Below are 22819 nucleotides of genomic sequence, written 5' to 3' on the forward strand. Positions count from 1 at the left end.
GCCAGAGCACTGGCTGGCTGTGGTCCATGTGCTTGGAGTTGCCTAGACAGCATCACCTTCCCTGGCAGCACAGGTCAGCTGCTCTCAGCCTTCTGTAAGCCAGACATCTCTGAGTGCCTCCGACAGATGGATTTTCCTATTCTGATGGGATTTTAGTTTTCCTCTTCCTGGGTCTTACTGCTTATTTGTCAGTTCAGATTGGTTTGGCCTGGCTGTTAAGGAGTAACAGGCTGGACTCTGCATTTGGAGGAAATACAGGGTTCTGGAGCCAGCAGTGCTGTGGTGGGTCCTTGGGGGGTGCCTGGGGGGAGGGGCTTCTCTGTGGCAGCAGAGTCTCCTATTAGGAACATGAACTCTAGAGCCCGATGGCCTGAGTTCAGATCTTGGCTCTGTGGCTCGTGGCCAAGTTATTAACCTCTCTGTGCTTGCTTCCTCATTTGTAAAGTGGGCATAATAATAGTACTCAGTTCTTAGGGCTGTGAGCACTGAATGGGTTCATACACGTAGAGTACTTAAAATAGTTCTTGGCACATAGAAGGCATCCCAGATCGTGTAGGCTTCAAATAGAGCTGGTTCCCCCGAAACCTGAGGCAAAGTGGCAGCAAAGGGTCGGGATGTGGCTCTGAAGTGTTGTAAGCCTGTGCTGTTTTCCTGGTGGTGAGGGACCAGCCTGACGGGTCATTGTCACCCCTGCACCTTTCGTGAGCTTTCCTTGAAACGGCCCTTCTTTGTGCTTCTCCATGGCTTGCCAGGTGGTCGGAGGAAATGCCTCCCTCCCTAGAAAGTGAACTTTCTCCCCCAGGTTGAAGAGGAATGAGTCGTCCTCCTCCGTCCAGAATTACTTCCATCTGGATTCTCTCCAGAAGAAGCTGAAGGACCTTGAAGAGGAGAACGTTGTACTTCGATCAGAGGTGAAGTGCACTCCCTGACCTCGTCCCCTCTGCAAGGGTGGTGGTCCCGTTTTGCATGTCTGGTGAGAATAGCAGTGATTACAGCCCCGCCGTCCTCCAGGGTGATGGTCTGTGAAAGAGCCATGTGGACCTGGGGTCACAGCCACACCAAGTGCCCAGGGGGCGTGCCTCATTTATGAGCTGGGCATTGCCTTCAAAGGGCAGCACATACTGTCCGGGCTGCAGCAGACGGACTGGTGAATTACGCAGCGTGAGGCTGGGTAAGAGTGGCAAACCCTTCTCCTTCTCGGTCAGGGCCAAAGCTCCTGGAAAGTGGGGCCTTGCCGTGGTGGTCTCCAGCTCGGACGTAGAAGTGACTTGGAGGCCTGGTGTGAAAGCCTCGTTTTCACTTTACTGCAGGTCAGATGTGCCCTAATAGTACCCGAGAACTTGGAGACGTATTTCTTAGACAGTTAACTTAAAAAGGTTGAACTGAGTGAGGCAGCTTGGAAACCCGTGCTTTTGAGTGTTTCTGATTGGCTAGTCACTGTGGTGGGTACTTTGCCTGCATTCTTTTTTTTAAAAAATCTTCAAAACAAAGCTGGAAGCCGGTTACTCTGATTCTCATTTACAGTAGGGAAAACCGGGACCCAGGCTACTAGGTGTTTTGATTGCCGAAGATCTTGCAAATTAGTGAGCAACAGAGCCAGGGTTTGTAAGTCTCTGTGGCTCCAAACCCCACATTATTGCCCTTCACCCACTACCCCATCCAGAAATACAGATGCGTGCAAATTTGGTACTTTTTGTTTAATTATCAGTGAGTTTATGCTCTCTAGCCAGAGGTGTGGTACAGCCCTATCGATCAGGCCCTTGTCTGTCAAGTTTGGGCTGCATGTTCACCTAAGCTGGCCCAGGGTTCCCCAAAGTCCCTCCAGTAGGGCAGACCACCTGTCACCTCGAACTTGCCTCACATGTTGGGAAGAGCCTCATGTCTGGGCTTAACAGGATGCTCTTCTGCCTGAGGAAAGGGTCATTCGTGTCTCTTAGCCATCAACTCTTCCAGCCTCTCGTTTACTGATGGGAGACATAAGCCCAGTGCGACCAAGCTTTCTCTGCCAGGCAGTGGCTGAGCCACGACGACAGTCCAGTTTTCCCCATTCTGAGTTCCAGCATCTGCCCCAAGTAAATGCTCTAGCCCCAGGCACACAGCAATTTGTCCCTCTGTTGGAGTCTTCCCCTAAAGCAAGCGGAGGGAATCTGATCCCAGCCACAGATTCCGGCTCCTGCATCTGGCTTTCAGGACCGTGGCATCTCCGGGGCCAGGACCTGAGGACTCAGAGATACCTCTCTAACTGGGGCATTTTCTTGGGGCCTTCAGGTGTCTTATCTTCCCACCTTTTCAGCCAGGAGCAAAGCCATCCAGAGTCCGAGGGGTAGCTCTTGGGTCTCTGAACTTTAATGCTTTCATATTCTACCCTGTTTTTACTCAGCTGAATACAACAGGTCTAACTCCCACTCAGAGACTCAGAGGATGGTGCCCGGCACGTAGTAGGTGTGCTAAGTGTTAGCCATTCTTGTGGTGGTGATTATCCTTAGAATGCCCACGGTAGGCAGGGCTGTGTCATAGCCACTGTTTGGGTCACAAGGGGGTTCCATGACTGTGAGCCAGGACAGACACACGTGAATAGACAGGCCGACTGATCGAGGGGGCGCTCACAAGAGTTTTAGCAGCTGCTTCGTGTGGTGCCCTCTAGTGGTTGGGATTGACTTTCTCTATCTGAGGGCTCAGTGGGTCACAGCTGGGGAGATGCTGAAGGGCAGCTTTCCAGACCCGGGTTAGCCCTTGCTGCATCCCCTAGGCTGTCCAGGTGCGACTGTGGGATCTCTGACCTGAGCCTTGTCCACAGGCCTGCCAGCTGAAGACGGAGACCATTACCTATGAAGAAAAGGAGCAGCAGCTGGTCAACGACTGCGTGAAGGAGCTGAGTATGGCCTGCCCCCCGCCCCTCCCGTCCCCCGCTTTTACTTTCCCCACCTGCCATCATTAAGACCAGACGGATTTGCATCCCCTGATAGAGTGTGGTCTTCCTGCCAGCCTGGGCTCAGTAGCATTTTTTCTGAAAACTAGAGGCCTCCCCTCATCTTGTGTGGCTCCCCTCACCCTCGTGTATGAGACAGCGGGTGCGGTGTTGTCAGCCATACATTCCCAGTCTCTCGCAATTAATTAAAATTAATTTTAATTTTGGCTTTCTGCTGGAATATTGGTTATCGAATGTCTGAGTTAGGTCCAGCATCGGAGTCCTGAGCTGAAGATGTGGAAGAACAGCCTTATAGTATCAGTAATTTGATGTGTAAACGTTGAGGCCGGAGCTCTCAGCTTTGCAAATACGATGTGCTTCCCCCCACCCTCTCCATTATAAGTTTACACGTTAAGACAAACGGGCAACACAGTATTCTGAGTGTCCGCAAAACACTAAGTCAATGAAACGCACCCTATGTTTAAATCTAGTCAAATGAGTTACGGCTCTGAATATGGGTTGAAAACGCCCAGGGGCATTGTGTTGTGCATGGCGATAGTTCCTTTCTAGAACAGAGTGCAGCAGGGGTTCCTGTTACCGATGGGGGTGTGTTCCTGTGTGGAACGTGCAGAATTGGCCAGAGGCGCCTTCTGTTTGCTATAGCACCTCCGGGCTGACTGCGAAAGCCTGCCCGATTTTCTCTGGGGAGGTGGCTCTGGGCAGTGGGGTGAGGACCCACACAGAGCCTGCGAGCCACAGCCGGTGGGCCGGTTCCTCCTCACGACAGACCGAGCCCATATAGGAAGATGGGGACCCTCCCTCCAAGCCATCTTCACGTGCCCTCTCCACTACTCCCCCCTGTCTTGTAATAAAGATGTTGTTTTCTTGGACAAACCACAAAGAAACCATTCTCTCTGGCTCTTGCGACTGTCGTTTCTTGGTCAAAGGGGACGCCAACGTGCAGATTGCCAGTATCTCGGAGGAACTGGCCAAGAAGACGGAAGATGCTGCCCGCCAGCAGGAGGAGATCACACACCTGCTCTCTCAAATAGTTGATTTGCAGAAGAAGGCAAAAGCTGTAAGGCTTCTGTTTCTCTGGCCGATGCAAAACTAGCTGTTCTGAGGTCGAGAAGGGGCATTTACCCCAGAGACAGTGCCCTTTAGATGCATATTTTAGGAATTTGTGCCGTCCCTTTAGAGCTTTTGCTAAAGCTTAGCAGATTCAATAGCATAAAATTTGTTGCCCTGTATTGGCAAGGGGATCACATTTATAACCACTTACCTCCGAAGAAAGATCTGCAAATGAATAGAACTCTTTAAGGAAGGTAAAGGGGCTGTAAACAGAGAGTTTGGGAATTCAAAGTCTGAATGATCCCGTTTGGTATTTGTCCTTAGGGCACCTGTATATTCTGCGGTAGAACCTTGTCGCCTTTAGATTTATGATGAAGCAGCGGAAAAACAATTAAGTTTCCCCACGTTAGGCCTTTGCTAGAAGCCTGAGGTGAAATGCTTCCAGAGAGCGGCTGTGACTATGGAGGGTAGGGGTAAGCGATAGGGAATGAACACGGACACAGGAAGTACGCTGCCTTCCAAACTATATAAAAGACAAAATTTTACTCCAGTGTAAGATAAAATCTCCCTGTGGACGTGTGATAGGATCATAACGGATCAGGGAATAAGAGGGGGAAAGTTAGACTTTTCTACGTGTCTTAAAAGAGAAGCTGATTTCCCTTTGCCACGTTCTAGTGTGCAGTGGAAAATGAAGAACTTGTCCAACACCTGGGGGCCGCCAAGGATGCCCAGCGGCAGCTCACGGCCGAGGTGAGCGGCTCTCCCTCATTTCATCAGGGCCCCGGTCCCAGCTGGGGTACATCAACCTCCCTCCAACAGGCTGTGTGGGTCCCGTCCATCTTAACAACCATTCTGATTTTGAATTGAATGTCATTCTTACTCCTAAGGCAGCTCCCAGTTGAGCTGCCGCTGGTCGTGAGCACCTGGGAGGCTGGGCTGTACACCAGCCTGGAGCCCGGCGCTCACGGGCCCCCGACAAACATTCCAATAAGGGAAAGGACACAGAGCACGCCATGTCAGAGGAGCCCGTTCAAAGACGTGGCAGGAAACGAGGGAGTGATGATTCGCCCTCTCGTTTGTTTTCTCTCAGTTGCTCGTTAGTGTTTTAGGAGATTTCTGAGTCTGCAAAAGAAAAACTGTGCCTTGAGGACTCTTTGGCCTCAGGACACAGGGCAGCTGGTCCCCTGGAGGGCGGGAGCCTCTGGTAGTGATCCTGGTGGGTGGGTGGGCGGTACCAGGTCTCACATCCCAGCCCTCTGCTCTTTCCTGGTGTCCCGCAGCTGCGCGAGCTGGAGGACAAGTACGCCGAGTGCATGGAGATGCTCCACGAGGCCCAGGAAGAGCTCAAGAACCTCCGGAACAAGACCATGCCCAACACCACGTCCAGGCGCTACCACTCGCTGGGCCTGTTTCCCATGGTGAGTGCCCACCTGCTGCCTGACCCCCACTTCCCACCCTCAGGCCAGCGGGTGCTCCTGGGAGGAGGGCGGGTCTGGAGCTGAGCCTCTGCAGGTGGCTTCCCCTTTTGCAGCTTGGATCTGGATCCGAGGTGAGGGCTCGCGAGCCCAGCCCGTGGCTCCTTAACCACGTGAGACGAATTGGTCCTTTATTTTCCGTCCCTCTGAATCTGTCTTTTCTACTCCTGCCCTTGGAAGATAAATTAGATAGGAACTAGATTTGGTAGGCACCTCAGGTATTTGGAAGTCACCCTACATTATTTTCCCCCCGACCTTTTTAGAGTATGTGCTATTTTGGGCTCACAAGCGCCTTCGAGAATTCTTAAATTGCCTTAAGCTTCCACTGGTTCTTTGTATGCTTATTAACCGTTCTGGTGGCTTTCGGCATCTGTGATCTGAAAAAAGATTTCCCTCTATGCTGGGTGTGACGTTTTTATATTTTTCGTCTTAGTTCCCCACAATCTTATTTCTTTCACCCTGGCCTGATCTGTTTCGTGTTTAAGCTTTAGGGGAATGTGGTTGAGAAGGGGGCTTTCCAGGAGGCTGACCCCTCCCTATGGGCAGCACAGGGTGGTGCCCCTCTGCTGGTCATTTCCCAGTAGTATTTGGGGAACTTTCTCATTTTATCTTCTTCTGTCAGACTAGGGCCCCTTGAAGGTGGGGACCATGTCTTATTTGCTCTTTCCTCCTTCCCTCTCTTTAATACTCTGCACCTAGCACAGTGCTTGGTATATTGTAGATATTAGATCTGGATGACTGGATCAACAGACTGAAAAGCAAACCACCAAGAACTTTTCAGGCTCTATTTCCATGCTTTGATGAGACACCAGTTCTCTCTGAGGAGAGAAGAACTTTTGAGAGAAACTCCCCCAAGTGAACCAGGAGTGGAGGGCTGTATAAATGTTTGTGAAAGTTGGTCCCTTTCAAATTGACCTTTACTCAGGGCTCTTTTTTCTTCACAGATTCCCCCTCCCCATTGCAGACACTGTCACCCAACCCCTTGCTGTCTGAACCACTTTTTCTAAATCATGATCTCCTTTTCTTCTTTGATTTCGTATATAAAGTCAGGCGCTCTCTCTCCACCTGATTGAAATCTAAGGGAAACCAAAAAGAAAGACACAACGTAAATAAGTCAGCTTTCCAAGAAGCAGATTGGTGATCCAGTGATTCCAAGAATCCCAGGGAAGGCAGCAAAGGACAATATATCCCCTGAATCCCCATCTAGAGCTGACTATGCTCGGCTCACAGACGGGCCCGTGTAGCTTTGTACACTCCCTGCCTCACTTTCCCCCCTTCCCGGTTTCACATCTCCTGGGGCTGTCTTGTTTCTTGCATGCCTGGGGTTCACTCTCCTGTGTTCCTGCTCTCAAGGACAGACCTGCACTTTAACGCTAAACCAGGATGTAAGAAAAGTTGAATTGAAAGTCTGCACTTGGGTTTCTTCCGGAGAGATTGATTCTCAGCATTTATTATTTGCGGAGGTGGACCTTTTGTTTGCCCTTTTTCTGCTGTTGGCAGAGCTCAGTTTTTGAAGACGGCTATTTTTAAAGTGCATTATGCATGAAAGGTATTTAAGGCAATCTAAAGCTTGCATCATGCCTGTGTCTCTGGAGCAGAACACCCGGCTCTGCCTCTCTTGCTCCCAGCCCTTCTAACGGCTGAATAAAACAGTGAGTAGCAGGTTTTGCTCAAGTATGTTCCCAGTTCTCTTGCGTTATGGCCAAGAGTTCTTAATCTGGGATCTACAGACAGGATTCAGTGGGCCCTTGAACTTCGAGGGAGGATGATATCTTATATGTTCATTAATCCCTAACTGTATTTGGTGTTTCCTTCCTTCATGAAGGTAGGTAACAAACCACAGTGATATGAGCATCCCCGTGACTTTGTCATCCATCGAAATCACAGCTCTTCTCATAGCACATGTCAGTGGCCACAGATGTCCCAAGACACCAACCTGTGCTAATCTCCGCTTCAGTCATTACCAGTCCTGAAACCCAATCCTGTGTGTTACTCTATCATACTTGCAGTTATTAATATTTTAGTAATTAACTCAGTATATCTGGCTTCCTCTTTAATCCTAATTATTTTATTCATTTAAGAACATTATTCTGAGAAGGGATCCATGCTCATCTCCAGATGGCCCAGAGGGGATCATGGCCACAAATGTCACAGACCTTGCTTGTGACTTTCCTTCAGAACAGCAGTGTCATTAGTAGTTTGGTATCTTGTTTCTCTTAAGTGGTATGATGGTCCTTCCCTTGTGCAGAACTTGGAATGTAAACAGTATTAAGAAAAATAAACTAGTTTAAAAATTACAAATTCCAGACGGGAGCATCCCCAGTGGACTGGGGGGCCCTGGAGGTGGAAACCCTGGAAGAGGCCCCATGCGTTAGTCAGCTGGGAAGCCACTGGCCACAAGTGACTATGTAAATTTAAATCACTTAAAATTAGTGCAGTTAAGAATTCAGTTCCGGGCTTCCCTGGTGGCACAGTGGTTGAGAGTCCGCCTGCCGATGCAGGGGACACGGGTTCGTGCCCCGGTCCGGGAAGATCCCACATGCCGCGGAGCGGCTGGGCCCATGAGCCATGGCTGCCGAGCCTGCGCGTCCGGAGCCTGTGCTCCGCAACGGGAGAGGCCACAACAGTGAGAGGCCCGCGTACCGCAAAAAAAAAAGAACTCAGTTCCTCAGTCACACTGGTCACATTTCAAGCGCTCAGTAGCCACCTGTGGCCAGTGTCTCCCATACTGGATGGTGCAGAAAGAGAACATTCCCGTCACCGCAGGAAGTTCTGTTGTTCGGCACGCATTTAGCCCTTCTCTTCAGGTTCTCCTAGGTGGTGTCCTCCTCTGAGGCCTCAGCAGGTGCTTTTCTGCACACCCTGGTCCTGTCGGCATCCACCTGTGCGAGCATGAGGGATGGTTTGTCAGGCCCCGCTTCTCCCAGTGAGGCCTGGTGGGCGGTTCAGGGAGAGGGGTACTCAGCAGGCCCCTCCGTTGCTGAGTCTGAGCTTGGGGCTTGGCCCGTCCAGGAGGTGAGAAGTCTTCCCCAGACCCACAAATTCACAACCTGGCTAGAGAAAGACGCAAGTGGAGTGTTCAGAGAACTGGCAAGGTCTTCATGTGTTTGCTGTCTCCTTGGGGAGGAGATGAAGGATTCCTGGCGGAAGTGAGATGTGAGCCGGTTGTTAAAGGTGGGTGGGCCGCAGATGGTTGGTGGGCACGGGAGCTTTCCCTGCCGGAGGCCGGGGATCACAAGAGCAGAGCCCAAATGACAGCACCCATCACTCAGGTCCTCCCCCGCAAGCTCTCTGCCTCTTCTTGTGGTCACCGCCACAGCTCCATGGTTTAGCCCAGGGAACATAGGGTTTGCTATCAGACCCTCAGTTCATAGACGCCAAGGGGCTTCACACTCAGCTCCATGGGGCTCGCTCAGCCCGGCATTCTGCCCGTGGCAGATGCTGTCACCCTGTGTTCCGAGGCCTCGGTTTATGCTCTGTGTCCAGGCTGTCTTTGCACCTCTTCTAAAGACAGGGCACTTGAATCGCTGCTCCCTCACTGTGTGTCTCCCGGCTTTTCCCAGGACTCCTTGGCGGCGGAGATCGAGGGAACCATGCGCAAGGAGCTGCAGCTGGAAGAGCCCGAGTCGCCAGACATCGCGTACGGCCTTGGTTCTCAGCTCCCAGGGACTGTGGGGTGGGCCTCAGATGCCAGCAGTGATCGCTGTGATCCTTCCGCAGACAGTCTAGACTAGGGGAAATTAGAGAATGCTGCTGACAGCCCCCGTCCTCCTCTGGTTGGGTTTTAAATATATATTATGAACTTGCAGAAAGTTAGGGAAGGACGGATGTATTTCCCATCTCTCTTCACACAGGCTCCATCTTGACACCACCGCTCATTTTCATCTTTCTTTTCAGTGGAAAATGTTACTTAAAAAAATTTTGACGTCTGTCAGGAAAAGAAAACTAAGGTGCAATCTGAGATACAGAGGGCTCTTCGGGGGATGGGGTGTGAGCAAGGCTTCCGTTTCCTTTCTGCGTACACACTGGCCGGTGCCATCTCTCTTCCTAACTTAAGACCTTGCACTTGGCCTGCTCAGAGGTGTAAGGAACCTGTGGATCTGATTTCATCAAGTTTTCTCTGTACCCAAATCCCATAGACAGAACTTAAACGGGATCCTGGAGGTGACCAGTCCCTAAACTCGGTGCATATGTGAAACCCTTTGCAGCCCAGAAAGAAGCAGCCATTATAGAAACATACCTACCTTTTTCTCCTTAAAAGAGAACAAATGAGCATCAAAGTGTGGTTCTGCTCTTAGAAATGGCAGTTTCCAGGAAATAAAAAAAGACTAATCTGGTGCTTATCTTCTCATTATAGAAGTTTTTAAGACTAACTTTAAGTCTTACTTCTTTTTTTAATATGAATGGTCAACAAAGACTCATTCTGCAAAAATTTATTGAGCCCTGTTATGTGTTGAGCAGTGAACACTGCCCTCCTGGAATCTGCTTTCTAGAGACTATCATGAGAGAAGAAAACTAGGTGGGAGACAAAAGTTACCATTAAATATATTTGTAGGGGCTTCCCCGGTGGCGCAGTGGTTGAGACTCCGCCTGCCGATGCAGGGGACGCGGGTTCGTGCCCCGGTCTGGGAAGATCCCACATGCCGCGGAGCGGCTGGGCCCGTGAGTCATGGCCACTGAGCCTGCGCATCCGGAGCCTGTGCTCCGGTAGGAAGCAGTATCAGCTTTAGGACACAACCACGTAGTGGAGCCCTGAATTCTGTGGGTATTGAGTCTCTTGAATTCCAACCAACACCCTAAGAAACACGTGAAAGGCACAGGGTGTCGGGTTGCTTGGGGGTCACAGTGGGCCAGCTGCCTGTTGGCTTCCCAGTGAATAGTGTTTGGAGGGTTGAACTCCAGGGTCATTCCTGCATTTGCTTAGTCATGGATGATGATGTGCCTTCTCCCCAGTCACCAGAAGCGAGTCTTTGAGACCGTAAGAAACATCAACCAGGTCGTCAAGCAGAGGTCTCTGACCCCGTCCCCCATGAACATCCCTGGCTCCAACCAGTCCTCGGCCATGAACTCCCTCCTGTCCAGCTGTGTCAGCACCCCCCGGTCCAGCTTCTACGGCAGCGATGTCAGCAGTGTCGTCCTTGACAACAAGACCAACAGCATCATCCTGGAAGCAGAGTCAGCAGACCTGGGGTGAGCCAGCCAGGGTCTTTTATCTTTCTGCTTTGGGGACAGGTAGGGGGGATTGAACACAGGTTCGGTAATCAGAAGAAGGGGGGCTGATAAGAGTCGCCTGAAAACTGTAGACCTTTCAGTTCTCAAATCTGTGATCCAACAGGCTGAGCTTATGCTTATCTTGATGCTGCCGTGTTAACCAGTTTAAAGAGTTATAACAGGATGCACCGGAAGTCGGCTTTTCTGTAACATGGTGGAGGAGAGGAGAAATGACAATTTTTTTCTGTTAACCTTTATCTGTTAGGCTACAGACCAGACATTCGTTTCATGAACCCCTTTGTAGCTTGGATTCTGAAAGGCTGAGGAGGACTCAGGCTGGGTCTTGTGAGCAGAATCTGGTTCACTTCAGGAGGTGGGGTGCAGGGTGTCTGGCAAGTGCCCGCCACACTATGCATTACTGGGATGGGTCCTCTTCGGTGGTGGTCTGTCCCTCTCATCCTGAAGTTCTGCAGGACCCCACCACCGCCGCCATTTCATTGCCCATCCTTTTCCTATGACTTCACAAAATTGGCTTTTCTGACTGATGGGTCAGACAGTTGGAAACTGCTCTATCAGAACTTTGGGTTTTTCTGGACTTTATCATTTTTCTTATTGAAGTATAGTTGCTGTACAGTATTATGTCAGTTACAGGTAGGTGTACAACATAGTGATTCACAATTTTTAAAGGTGATAGCCCACTTAGAGTTATTGTAAAATATTGGTTATCAGCCTGAAGAAGTTTTCTTCCTAAGGCATCATGAGGGAGATGTTTTGTAGGGGTTGGATTTTATGTAGTGTGTGCAAATTTGCAATGCACCTTAGTGCTCCCTCCTCACCTCCCTGAGGAAGAAAAGAACCAACAGAGGGAATTGTTATTCTGGACAGGCATTTGTTTCCCCGTTTTAGCCTAAATTTCAACTGCCTTGGTTTCCTTAAAAGATCCAGCTGCCACCTGGAAACTAGCAGTAAGGCCGTTGTTGTCTAGCGCCCCCTGCTGGGTGCTCCGCGCTCACCCCCACCCCGTTTCCCCTCCTTCCAGAAACGAGGAGCGGAGCAAGAAGCCGGGCACGCCGGGCACCCCGGGCTCCCACGACCTGGAGACGGCGCTGCGGCGGCTGTCCCTCCGCCGGGAGAACTACCTCTCGGAGAGGAGGTTCTTCGAGGAGGAGCAGGAGCGGAAGCTCAGGGAGCTGGCGGAGAAGGGCGAGCTGCTCAGCGGCTCCCTGACGCCCACCGAGAGCATCATGTCCCTGGGCACGCACTCGCGCTTCTCGGAGTTCACCGGCTTCTCTGGCATGTCGTTCAGCAGCCGCTCCTACCTGCCCGAGAAGCTGCAGATCGTCAAGCCGCTGGAAGGTGATCACAAGGGGCCTCGGCCCCTCTCTGCCCTCCTCAGCGACTCTCTGTGGTCCCTGATCCACCACCGGAAAGCTGGCAACCTCTGTAACGCCTACTCCTTTTTCTTCCGAGATAGCCACCCGCGCTGCTGGTTTGAGTTCCTCTGAGTGCCCAGGCCTCCACCTCTCCCGGTGCAGGTTTGGAAATGCACACACAGGCAGCCCAGACTAACCTCCAACTCAGCCAAAGAAAAGAAAACGTGTTGGCGCCGGTTTTCCTAGTTCTCTTTCTCTTGCATTTAGGACCTTAGAAGTACAAATCTTTGGGGGAGGCAGAGGCGCTCCTAACATCCTCAGAGGTTAATCAGGACATGCCTGGAGGTGTGAGAAGTGTAGCCAATTGATGCTTTGACTTCTCAAAAAATTTGGTGTCAGGGAGGGGGTGTGCAAAGCAAACGCTGTAAGTTGTTTTTTTTCAATAACCAGGTGAACGCGGTTTGCTATTTGTTGACTCACATGTTCCGCTTTGGTCTTCAAATAAAGAGGGTGTGGCTTTCCGCAGATGCAGCGTTCTGAGCAAGGCTTGTAGACCTCCACAATTTGGGGGCCGGGAAGGGGGTGGCTGTGGGGGCGAGTGAGTCCTGTCCCTCTTTAAGCCTACCTTTTCCAGGGGCAATTCAGTTTCTAGTGTCATGGACACCCTAGATGATTAACCCCATGGAAAAACTCCCCTTTTTTCCTTCTTTTTGCTTTAGGCATTATAACACGTGTTCCCCTTACCTACCGCCACCCTGCTGAGAGCCACTAAGTGCTTGTAATTTTCTTTTTTTTTTCTTCTTTAGTTTGGAAACCCAAGAGAGTTTGAGAAGGTATTTCAGAATTCTACTATGTATCTAACGCAAAGCCAAATCAGAATTTCCGTAAGGCAGTATTTCTCACCTTTTTTTTATTACCCTCTTTAAGAAGCCATTTTAGACATGAATTCCCAATCCCTCCCCCCCAGAAAAGTTAATGCCATAGATATATGTGTTATATGTGTATCTGTGCCTAAAGAGAGTACAGTTATTCACCCCAGAAGACCCAGTTTTCAGCCCTGGGGGGCAGTATCACCCCTGTTAGGATGCATGCCGTAAGATGAGGTTGTACTTGTAAAAGACCCAAGAAATGCTGGATGCCGTAATTCTCCAAAGGAAGGAAGAGGGTGGGCGAACATTCTTTTTTCATAATTACTTTTTAATTGTATAATTTAGGTCCTTCTTAGATTTCAGAAGAGGGATGGCTCATCCTTTTTTTAACTGTTTATTCAGTTGTAAGCTTGGTGATTGTTTTCTGATCCATAATTATGTCTGTTTTTCTTTCAATAAAATCTTCCATTTCTGCAATTTTACTTTTTGCCTTTCTTTTCTTTTTTCTCCTTTGTCTCTCAGAGGTCATTGGAATTTATCATCTCTATCTTGTCTGCTTTCTATATTTTACTTTGTGTTTCATTAGATCATCTAAGGATATGTTTTTGGATTCATTTTCCAAGCATTGTGTAGGAAGAGATTTTTTTTAAAGTTATTTTGACCAATTCATCCTTTTCTCTTTTAATCTTGTGACGTAGATAGCAGTAGTTTTGTGATAAATTAATAGAATAAGAGGAAATCCCATTAGATTTGCAAGATAAATTTCAACTCTAGTACCCTGCTCACCAGGAACCCATATCACTACCATTAAAAAGTCATGTCTTATCACTATGGGCTGTAAGGTATCCTCATGATAGAGATCTGTCCCTCTGGCTCCATTTTGTAGTGCTCTGACTTCTTAGTTGTTTAAAATACAACCAATATTTTTTTTCTTCCTCTCCTCTACAATTACTTCTGTGTTACCATGTTTAATTTGATATGGTGAAGTGCTGACATGGAAGTCTGCCTGATGCTGGGTTCATTACAGCTCTAACTGTGGTGTTGGATAAGTTACTTTACCTTTTTGAGTCCTGTTTCCCTTATTGTGAAATAGGGCTCACATCTGCCACACAAGATTGTGGCAAGGAATAAATGTGATGTGTTTTTATCGTGCCCAGCATCTGATAGGTGTTTATTAACTTGTAGGCTCCTTGAACTTGCCCCTATTCCAGTAATTCAGGTATAAGGGCTAGCCTTACCAGTGTTGAGACCTGGACCAGTATTTTGCTGGGGCCAGTGTTCTTACATCCTTTTCCACTGCCACCAAGAAGCTGATAGGATTCCCATGCTCTCCAGTGGCCCAGGTAAATGTACCTGTGGTGAGGCCCCTGGAGAATGTTGGCTGGGATCATAGCAGATAGCCAATCTGTGTCGTCCATCTGTGTCTCCCTTACCTAGTTAATTAATCTTGCTATCTGCTCATTGGTGTCAGCCAAAATAACTGGGCTAGGTGTTTAAGAATGCTAGCACTCTTGTCTCTTCATCTTATCTTACACGTTTTAAGCAGGTAAAGGACAAACAAAATATTCAAACTAGAAAGAGATATATCGGCATTAAAAGGATGAATCAGGCAGTATTTTTCCCCTCTCTTTTGCTCTTCCTTTCTGATTGATTATAACCAGATAGTATTTACAAATATAAACAAGTTAATATGTAACTGGGGAAAGGCATACACTTCCAAGCTGTACATTATCCAGCAGGTTTAGTTCTAGCTTTTAAGCCCTAGGTGCTCTGCTGACATACATGGATTTAGTTTTCTTCTCCTTTGGTGACATGAAAACCTTTTAGTTGGAACAGTGGGGTGTGGAAAGAAAGCAAACAGAAGGAAAGGGGCAGTGACCGTAATTACGTTTCTGCGCTGTCCACGCCCTGCTCCATAGACCATCCTGGTGCCAACTAGGAACATGAAGGTTCCCCTCTTTGCCTGCCTGACCCCAGCTTCATTCTCATGTGGGTGGGAGAAGGTGATGGTAATGGGAGGTAGCTAATAGTACAGCAGTCCTCCCGCTTTGTGCTTGACAAATAAAGGAGGCCAGGAGGGGTGGGCACGGGAGGTGGTGGGGAGCTGGGGAAACGGGATAGGAAAGAGACAACCAAGGCTCTGAATAAGGCAGAACCCCTCACACTCCACCTCCCATCCACCGCCACGCCTGGACCACCACGTTTGCTCAGGCCCTCAGAACCAGTCAGGAGTGGAGATGGTCCGTGAGCTCCCTGCATGGCATAACTCACATGACAGTCAAGTTTGCAGAGGTTTTCACCAATAGTCACTTTTGGAGACTAGAAAACACCTGTTTGAGAATTAGAACACCATTCACGTGTGTCACTGACCTGATTTCTGAGGCTCACATTAGGTGAGGCCTCCTCAGTGCTGTCTGAGAGGTGGTGTTGATGGTAAGAGGCTGGGCACTGGAGCCAGCCTGGGTTTAAAGCCTGGCTGTGCAGCCTCTGGCCAGTCACTTTACCTCCCTGCGCCCGGTTTCCTCATCTGTAACGTGAGGATGGCAGGGTTATCCTGATGACTGAGTCAGTAAGTGTAGGCGTCTTAGAAGAGAGCCTGGCCCTCAGTGCTCAGTAAAGGTTGGCTGTTCCATGAGTAAAGGAGGCCTGAGGCGTGGGGTAAAAAGGCACGTGTTATGCATCTTTCCGCATAACCTTTCCATTGTAATCTCACTAGATTTCCTTGCTCTGCATTTTCAGGGAATGCAAAAAACTCCATGTACTTCTGTAGCCTCTTTAACTCCAAATAGCAACTCTCTGTAGCCTCATTTTTCTCTCGGACTCATGCATGGGGTGGGGAGAGATGGGGCAGCCTGTTAAACAGATAGAGAATGGAGGCCCACGGGACTCTTTTCCGGGCCCAGACCTCCAGCCTCAATGAGTTCTTTCCCGGTGCGTTGTAAACGTCTAGAACCCCCTTCAGAAGGATGAGGAGATCTGCCACTTCCTTGACATGGTTCTTCACTTTCCATTGTGTTGACTTTCCCTTTAGTCCCCTTCGCAGTGTGGCCGTGGCCACATTGCATCTGGGGATTTCTCATCTTCCTTCTAAGACCTGGATGCGCCGCCCCAAGCTGGGTGTCGTATTGCCTTGTTTAAAATTTCTCCCCAGTGCAGTTTTGTTGCCAGGAATGTGGACATGTGAACAGTGAACACACAAACCGGGGGCCCATTTTGGACTACTATGCGTGGAGGTCCCCAGGAGTGGCAGGAGAAACCCCACTGGTGGGAGAGTGTGCATCTCCTGGCAGGCCCTGGACGCCCACGGGGAAGCTGCCCTGCCCGCCATTTATTCCTCCATGTTCTCACTGAGCCCAGGTTCCTGGCTAGTTTTCAGACCTATGGTTTGAGGAGGGAGGCAGGATGAGTTTACAGAAGGAACTGGGCCTTTAGCACTGAACCCTGGCTATGCTACCGCTAACTCAGTGACTCTGGAAGCTACGTAACTTCAGTGAACCTCTGTCTGTGAGGTGTGGGTAATAATACTTAACCTTGCAGGGCGATTTTGAGGAGTGAGTCTAGGTGATAACATGAAAATCAAGCTGCCCTGCTGGTACGCCTCCATACAGGGTAGCTTGTTAAAAAATAGTGCCGTGGCACCTGGGACTCAGGATCCCATGCACAGGTTTGTTTCAGTATATGTACCTTGCATCTCTTTTCTTTTTTGCATTTAGAGTATTTTCTAGTTATATTCAATAGGTTGGGGTTACGTAGATTGCTATCGTACTTGGGACACTTAAGACCGGGAGAGACCCCTAAGTGTGTACAGTTTTTTCTCTTTTAAGTGGATTTGAAATTGCCCATTTGCAAAATCCTTTCAAGACTCCTCGGCCGAGACTGCCCCGTGAAGAGTTACTTCCCAGCAGTGTTTTGGAGGCAGTGCACTCACTGGGCACAGCGGAGGGTCGGGGAGTTCAGTTACATTCCTGGACCACTTCCTGACCCCACTGCCTGCTTGCCTGCCTTTCACTTCTCTTTCATCGTGACTCCTGAGCTGCTGGCCCCTGGCATCCCTGGTTCCCCTTTCTGACGTTCCCCAGGGCATCCTGGTAGTCTGGAGGGATTCTTGCCCTCCCAACAGAGGATGCCCTCGGGAAACCAACAGTGAGTGTCTGGGAGTTCATTGAGAACTGTTCTCAAAGTCTCTCTGTTGAGCGTGGAATGTTATTGGTGTGGCTAGCTTCTTCATCTGTGGAATGGGGATAGAATGCCCACGGGCGGGGCACCCACAGTACCAGGGCCATGTGAGGGGTATTAAGTGTCCTAAGGGGGAGAAGGTTTGCTCTAGCAGATGGGTTGGGCAGAATCCCGGCACAGAGTAACATGCTAAAGGTGCTGAGATGTAGTGCCTCAGTAAATACACTTCTTAACCAAAGTTTCCTAAGCAGACTTGGTCTTGGAACACCTCTCTTTGGGAGCACCGGGTTTACCTTCCAGGTCCTCAAGGACGCGCTCCGGTGTTATTACAGACCTTGTTTGGTGTCATCCGAGTCCCAGGCTCTGGTGTCAGCCAGGAGATGGGCTCCTCTGCTTCAGACCTCTGTGTGGACTTATGTGTTCTTAAATCACGTCTCTTTAAGCCAGTTCCCACTCCCCAAAGCCTGCAGCCTGTCAGGCTTATTGGCGGAATACAGAAAACCTAGGTAAAGGAGGTAACGGCCGTGCCCACCACTTCTCTGTGTGCTCCTTTAATTTCTTTTTGCTTTTCTCTTGTTGTGGGTCCTAGAGTTGGTTTGACATCGTCTTATTCTGCCTCTGCTCTGTCTTCCCTGTTCCCAGCTGTGTGTACTTGGTATAGAATCCATACACATTCCCCCCTCCCACCCCTCTTCTGTGCTTGCCTCGCTTATCTTTTCCTCTTCTATTTCTAAAGTGATTCTGTGTTGGATTTGGGGGTTGACATCAGTTGATTAAAATAAAGAGTTTGTCACCAAACATCCTTGTCACATAGTATGGCGTTAATTTTACTTTGTAAAAAAATTGATTTTCCTCCTTAATTGGTGCCCCTTCCGGGCATGGAAGGGGATTAGCACCTGCTGCACAGCAGGAGGGGCAAGGGAAGCTCAATGGGTGTCCCTACCAGAGTCCACCTGTGGCACCCAGGGCCCCCTGGGGCTCACGCTCCGCACTGGAGGGTGGTGAACAGCCATCCGCTTAGACCCCCGTCCTAACCCTCTCTTCTCCCTGTCGCCCCCTCTGCCCTTTCTCCTGCAAGGTTCTGCCACCCTTCACCACTGGCAGCAGTTGGCCCAGCCTCACCTCGGGGGCATCCTGGACCCCCGGCCTGGTGTGGTCACCAAGGGCTTCCGGACGCTGGACGTTGACCTGGACGAAGTGTACTGCCTTAACGACTTCGAAGAAGATGACACAGGTGACCACATTTCCCTCCCGGGCCTAGCTACCTCCACGCCAGTTCAGCACCCAGAGACCTCAGGTGAGAGGTCCCGAGCACGCGTGACTGTCTCAGGCAGCAGAAGTAACCCGAGCCGGCCTCAGGCTTTCCCAGAGGAGATGCAGGAGCCGCCAGCGGCCGAGGAGGAGGAGGGGTCTGGTGAGGGCATCGCGATCACTCCTGTAAACCTGGCATCTCTACCGGAGGCAGAGTTCCGGGCCATTCTCACTTCTGTCCCAAGCGCCATCCGTAGTGGCTCTCTGTCTGTAGCTTCTGCTCGTCTGTGTGGGTGATGATGAAAGCGTTCCCACTGTGCGGTTCCGTTTTTTAATAGAGTCTGATGCCTCCTTTTGTAACAGATGGGTGCGGCTCCCTGCCCACCTTGGAGGTGCATGGCCCGGTGGGCTCTTAAAGGGGAGCAGGAAAGGCTGCTAAAAAGAAGTGGATTATTGCCCCCTACCCGCCCCGAGCATCAGCTCCCCCTTCCTGTCTGGCTCTCTCCCCATGTCTAAAAGGCAGCTTCTCGGGTCCCCTGGTGACTTCCAGACTGAGCTGAGCTGAGTTGGGCAGTTTTAGGGGCAATTATGAGTGCTGGATCGTTCAGAAGGTGAATGAAAGGATCTGTTACCTACATGATGCGTTAAAATTGGAAGAAGCCCAGAAAGTGTTCAGGATTTCAGAGATCACTTCATAGATCAACCTGTTCCCTTTCCTAACTGCAGTGAAGGCGTATGTGTTTTCTTTCCAGCTTATACATGTGTTCAAAGTAGATTTTTTTTTTTTTTTTTTTTTTTTGTGGTACGGGGCCCTCTCACTGTTGTGGCCTCTCCCATTGCGGAGCACAGACTCCGGACGCGCAGGCTCAGCAGCCATGGCTCGTGGGCCCAGCCGCTCCGCGGCACGTGGGATCTTCCCGGACCGGGGCACGAACCCGTGTCCCCTGCATCGGCAGGCGGACTCTCAACCACTGCGCCACCAGGGAAGCCCCAAAGCAGATTTTTTTTTAAGTGTTTTAGCAATACTCCTTAATCCAGCAAACCCTGAGAGGATGTCAGTAAGCTTTTTTAGAGAGAGAACTCTAGATGGATCTGGAAAGAGCACTGGCTGATCTCTGTGCCCACCTCCCTCCACCCCAATATTAAAGATATGACCACGAGGTTGCAGAATTACACATCCTAGGCCTCACTGGGATGAAAAGCTTTGTACCCAGGGCCCTGGCATCACAGGGTCACGTGGTTTACTATTTACCCCAGACTTTCTGGACCCCCTGGCTGCTTGGGCTGAGGGGAGAGACCCAGAAAAAGGTGAATTAACCCAATGTCGTCATCCTCATGACATTCCCAAGCCACCAGATTTGAGGAGAGGCCGTTCATCTTTGTGACTGATAATTTTCGTTCCTGAGAGGTACGACACCCCCCATAGAGTACAGGGCAGGAGAGAGCTGAGGTTCATGGTGGTGTCTCCCATCCCCTGGCTAAGTTCACACACCTCTGGCCAAGGAACTTTCCTTTTTTCTTTGACATGAACTTTAGAGGTATCATCAAGTAAAAAGGATAATTTAGCACCTGGGTTTATTTATGTCTTATTTTAATTTTTAGCCACTGAGTTACCAGATTAAGCTTGCAAGGGAATGAAAATGCACATTATTTAGGATCTTCTCACTTAAGAAAAGGAACCCTTTTCCCTCCGGTACTGTTACCTCCCTGTGTCATCGGCACTGGTGCCCCTCTGGAAGGCAGACCGTGGTACAGGAGACACTGTGTCTGCTACTTTTGTGGCTGAAGGGGCAGGCATCGTGTTGAGTGTGGTGACCCCTCCCTGCAGCCTTGCAGGTGGATTAGAAGGTGAATCCTGTAAATTTAAAGAAGCACCATTCGGTTTCTCTTGGAGAAGTCGTAGAGGAGGACTAAAGCTTATCAATTCAGCTAAGAATATCTCTCTGAGGACAGAGGGAGCAAGGGGACCAGTTATGAGGAGCTAAGTCCTAACCACTTTCCTTACCACACACAAAGGCGTATCCATTGCTTCTTCCCACCTTCCTCAAACCTGCAGCAAATCCATCCCAGCAACTTGGAGGAGAGGCACACAGACGTACAGTGGAAACTACAGAGGAGTCACAATGGTAGCGTGCAACCAGAAAGAATTATATAGATCGCTGAAGGTAATTTAGGGAAGGTCTGATCATCTCGGCAAAGGTTCTTTCGAGCTTATTTTCTGGGTAAGACTTGATAAAAGCTCAGTGCAGGAGGGAAAGACACGGACAACGATCTGGCTCTTTTTTCCCTGTGGGGAATGACAGAACCACTTTGATTCTAGGAATGTAAGAAGCCGTCACTCTACATACATCATCCCAGGGACCCTGAGTGGCATTATGCACACAATCTTGGAGTCACAGGCAGACAGATAAGTTTCATTGGGAAAGCCTGGGGCTTCCTCTGTCTTGGAATTTGTACCCCCTGCTGGCCTGGTTCCTGCCTTGGTCTGCCCTTTCCTGTTGCCAAACAGCACAGTTCCAGGAGCTGCCATCTGCCTGGCAAGACTTAGTAGGGAGAACCTTTGAAGACAGAAGGTGATTAACCTTTCTTTTTTAACAACTGGTATTATGGGAGGAAATTGGGAAAACTTGTATATAAGGCACTTTTGTCTAGAGCCTGCTCTCATGGAGAAAACATTTTGAGTACTGAAAAATATTTATTAATTTTTTAATGTATCATTGTGTCACTATTTGATTTTTATAATCCCATGTCTTTAAAGAGGATAAATCCTTGTTATATTTGTAAATAATTTAGATGATTAAAATGGACTATGTAAAACAATTTTTAGATTACAGTTTTACTTTATTTCAGTCATATATTTTATGTTTTAAGTCGTATAGAAAGTGCACTTTTATCAGAAATAGACATAATCTCGTACTGCCAGTGTTCTGAATGTTAGGTATTTATGTGTAGAGAAGAGGCTGTGTGTGGTAAAGGATTAAGGTCCGAGTTTAAAGTCACACAGGTCAGCAGATGGTTGGATGGACAGTCCAGGTGAATTATCGTGGATGCCTTGATTCTTAAAGGAGAGACAGAGGCAGGATTAAAGAAACACAGAAGAAAGCAGAGGTCAGTTTACTTAATGCTCATACACATGGAGACCATTTCCAGTGGGAGAAATATCCTAAAACAGGCTCCGATAAATCATGGCAGCCTATCTGGCAGTGGTGCCGCAGTGGAGCTGTGTGTCATTTTTGAGGCTGAGCGTTGAAGGCAAAAATCGCATCTGGTCAAAAGTGCCCTTGAAAATCCCTGAAGCTGCAACACTTGGGCACCCAGAAGCAAAAGCCAAGAACTAGCTTCTTTTGTAGCTTGCTTATTTGATACGTAGGTCCAGGCTCTGTTCAGGAGAGGTTACGCGAAGAGAAGGGAACAGCTGGTGGATGAAAGGAGGCAGACAGAAAGCTCGAGGAACTGTGTATCACTCCAGCCTCCTCTGGGGCAGGGGCTGGTGTGAGCAAAGCCCCGGGTGGGCATCCTCTTGCACTGTCAGTCCCACTGCAGAAGCAGGACCCAAAGGGGCTCTTGAGGGAACGTTGGCCGTGAGGACCTGATGAACGTAGAAGGGAAAGTCTGATACATTCGATTCACAGACCCTCTGGGAAGGTTCCTTCTTTTCTCCACCCAGGGAGATGACAAAGAGATCCCACTCTAATGAGAAGACTTTTCAACCCCACCCTGGTGTGTAGCAGTGACAGGAGTTTGGTTATTACGGACAAAGCTGGGGTCTGCTCTCACCCCCCTGTGTTAGGAGATGCTAAGGAAGCCCTGTGCTCTTGCATCAAAATGTATAGTAAACCAGAACCAGGCCAGTGCAGCCCAAAGTGAGAAATGAATGAAGAATCACATAAATGACTCGTCCCAAACAGCACGGAGTCAACCCTGCTTAACATTTCCAGAACAAGCCCGCTTGCTGGAGTCGCTTTTTCTATGGAACCTCACCTCTGAAAACCATACGAGGGCACTGCCGTGCTCCAAGGGGCACCCACTTGGATTGTTGAGTGGGCGTTTGTTTGCACAATGCCTCTTCTAAAGTGGAGGGCCCTTGAGGTAGCACGTGGGTGCGGTTGAGGTTCCGGTGAGTTGTCCAGTTGCGCCGCCTATTGACGCACGGGAGAAGTACGCTCTTGAACAGGCTCTGGTAGCACTAGCTGGATGATGGACTTGGCGGCCGCTTAGCCAGGCCCGCTCCCCGCACCTGTTGCTGTTTGCCACAGGACGGACATGAAGGCAGAGGGCGCAGCGTCCAGCTTTGTTGGCATCCGAAGAATCCAAAGAGACTCTTGCGTTTGCCCTTTTGATATTTTAACAGCGTTCTAAAAAGTGATTTTGGGACTTTCCTGGTGGTCCAGTGGTAAAGAATCCACCCTGCAATGCAGGGGACATGGGTTCGATCCCTGGTCAGGGAACTAAGATCCCACATGCCGCAGGGCAACTAAGCTGGCG

General features: G+C 49.6%; 1 protein-coding gene across 2 annotated transcripts in view; it reads left to right on the forward strand.

Annotated features, from left to right (window-relative positions):
- Positions 1 to 22819, forward strand: part of TRAK1 (trafficking kinesin protein 1) — a 104637-nt gene that overhangs the window by 70379 nt on the left and 11439 nt on the right. The window contains exons 6-14 of one of the 2 annotated variants that reach the window (XM_082849146.1): positions 803 to 911; positions 2798 to 2876; positions 3856 to 3986; positions 4655 to 4729; positions 5260 to 5397; positions 9018 to 9094; positions 10408 to 10644; positions 11705 to 12021; positions 18162 to 18317. In XM_082849146.1, coding sequence (XP_082705272.1) covers positions 803 to 911; positions 2798 to 2876; positions 3856 to 3986; positions 4655 to 4729; positions 5260 to 5397; positions 9018 to 9094; positions 10408 to 10644; positions 11705 to 12021; positions 18162 to 18317 — 1319 coding nt within the window. Of the gene's footprint in view, positions 1 to 802; positions 912 to 2797; positions 2877 to 3855; positions 3987 to 4654; positions 4730 to 5259; positions 5398 to 9017; positions 9095 to 10407; positions 10645 to 11704; positions 12022 to 18161; positions 18498 to 22819 lie in introns of both variants that reach the window. The other variant, XM_082849147.1, reaches the window with a different exon arrangement.

The sequence above is a fragment of the Leucopleurus acutus genome (genome assembly GCF_964270905.1).
Source record: "Leucopleurus acutus genome assembly, chromosome: 10".
Lineage (NCBI taxonomy): Eukaryota > Metazoa > Chordata > Mammalia > Artiodactyla > Delphinidae > Leucopleurus > Leucopleurus acutus.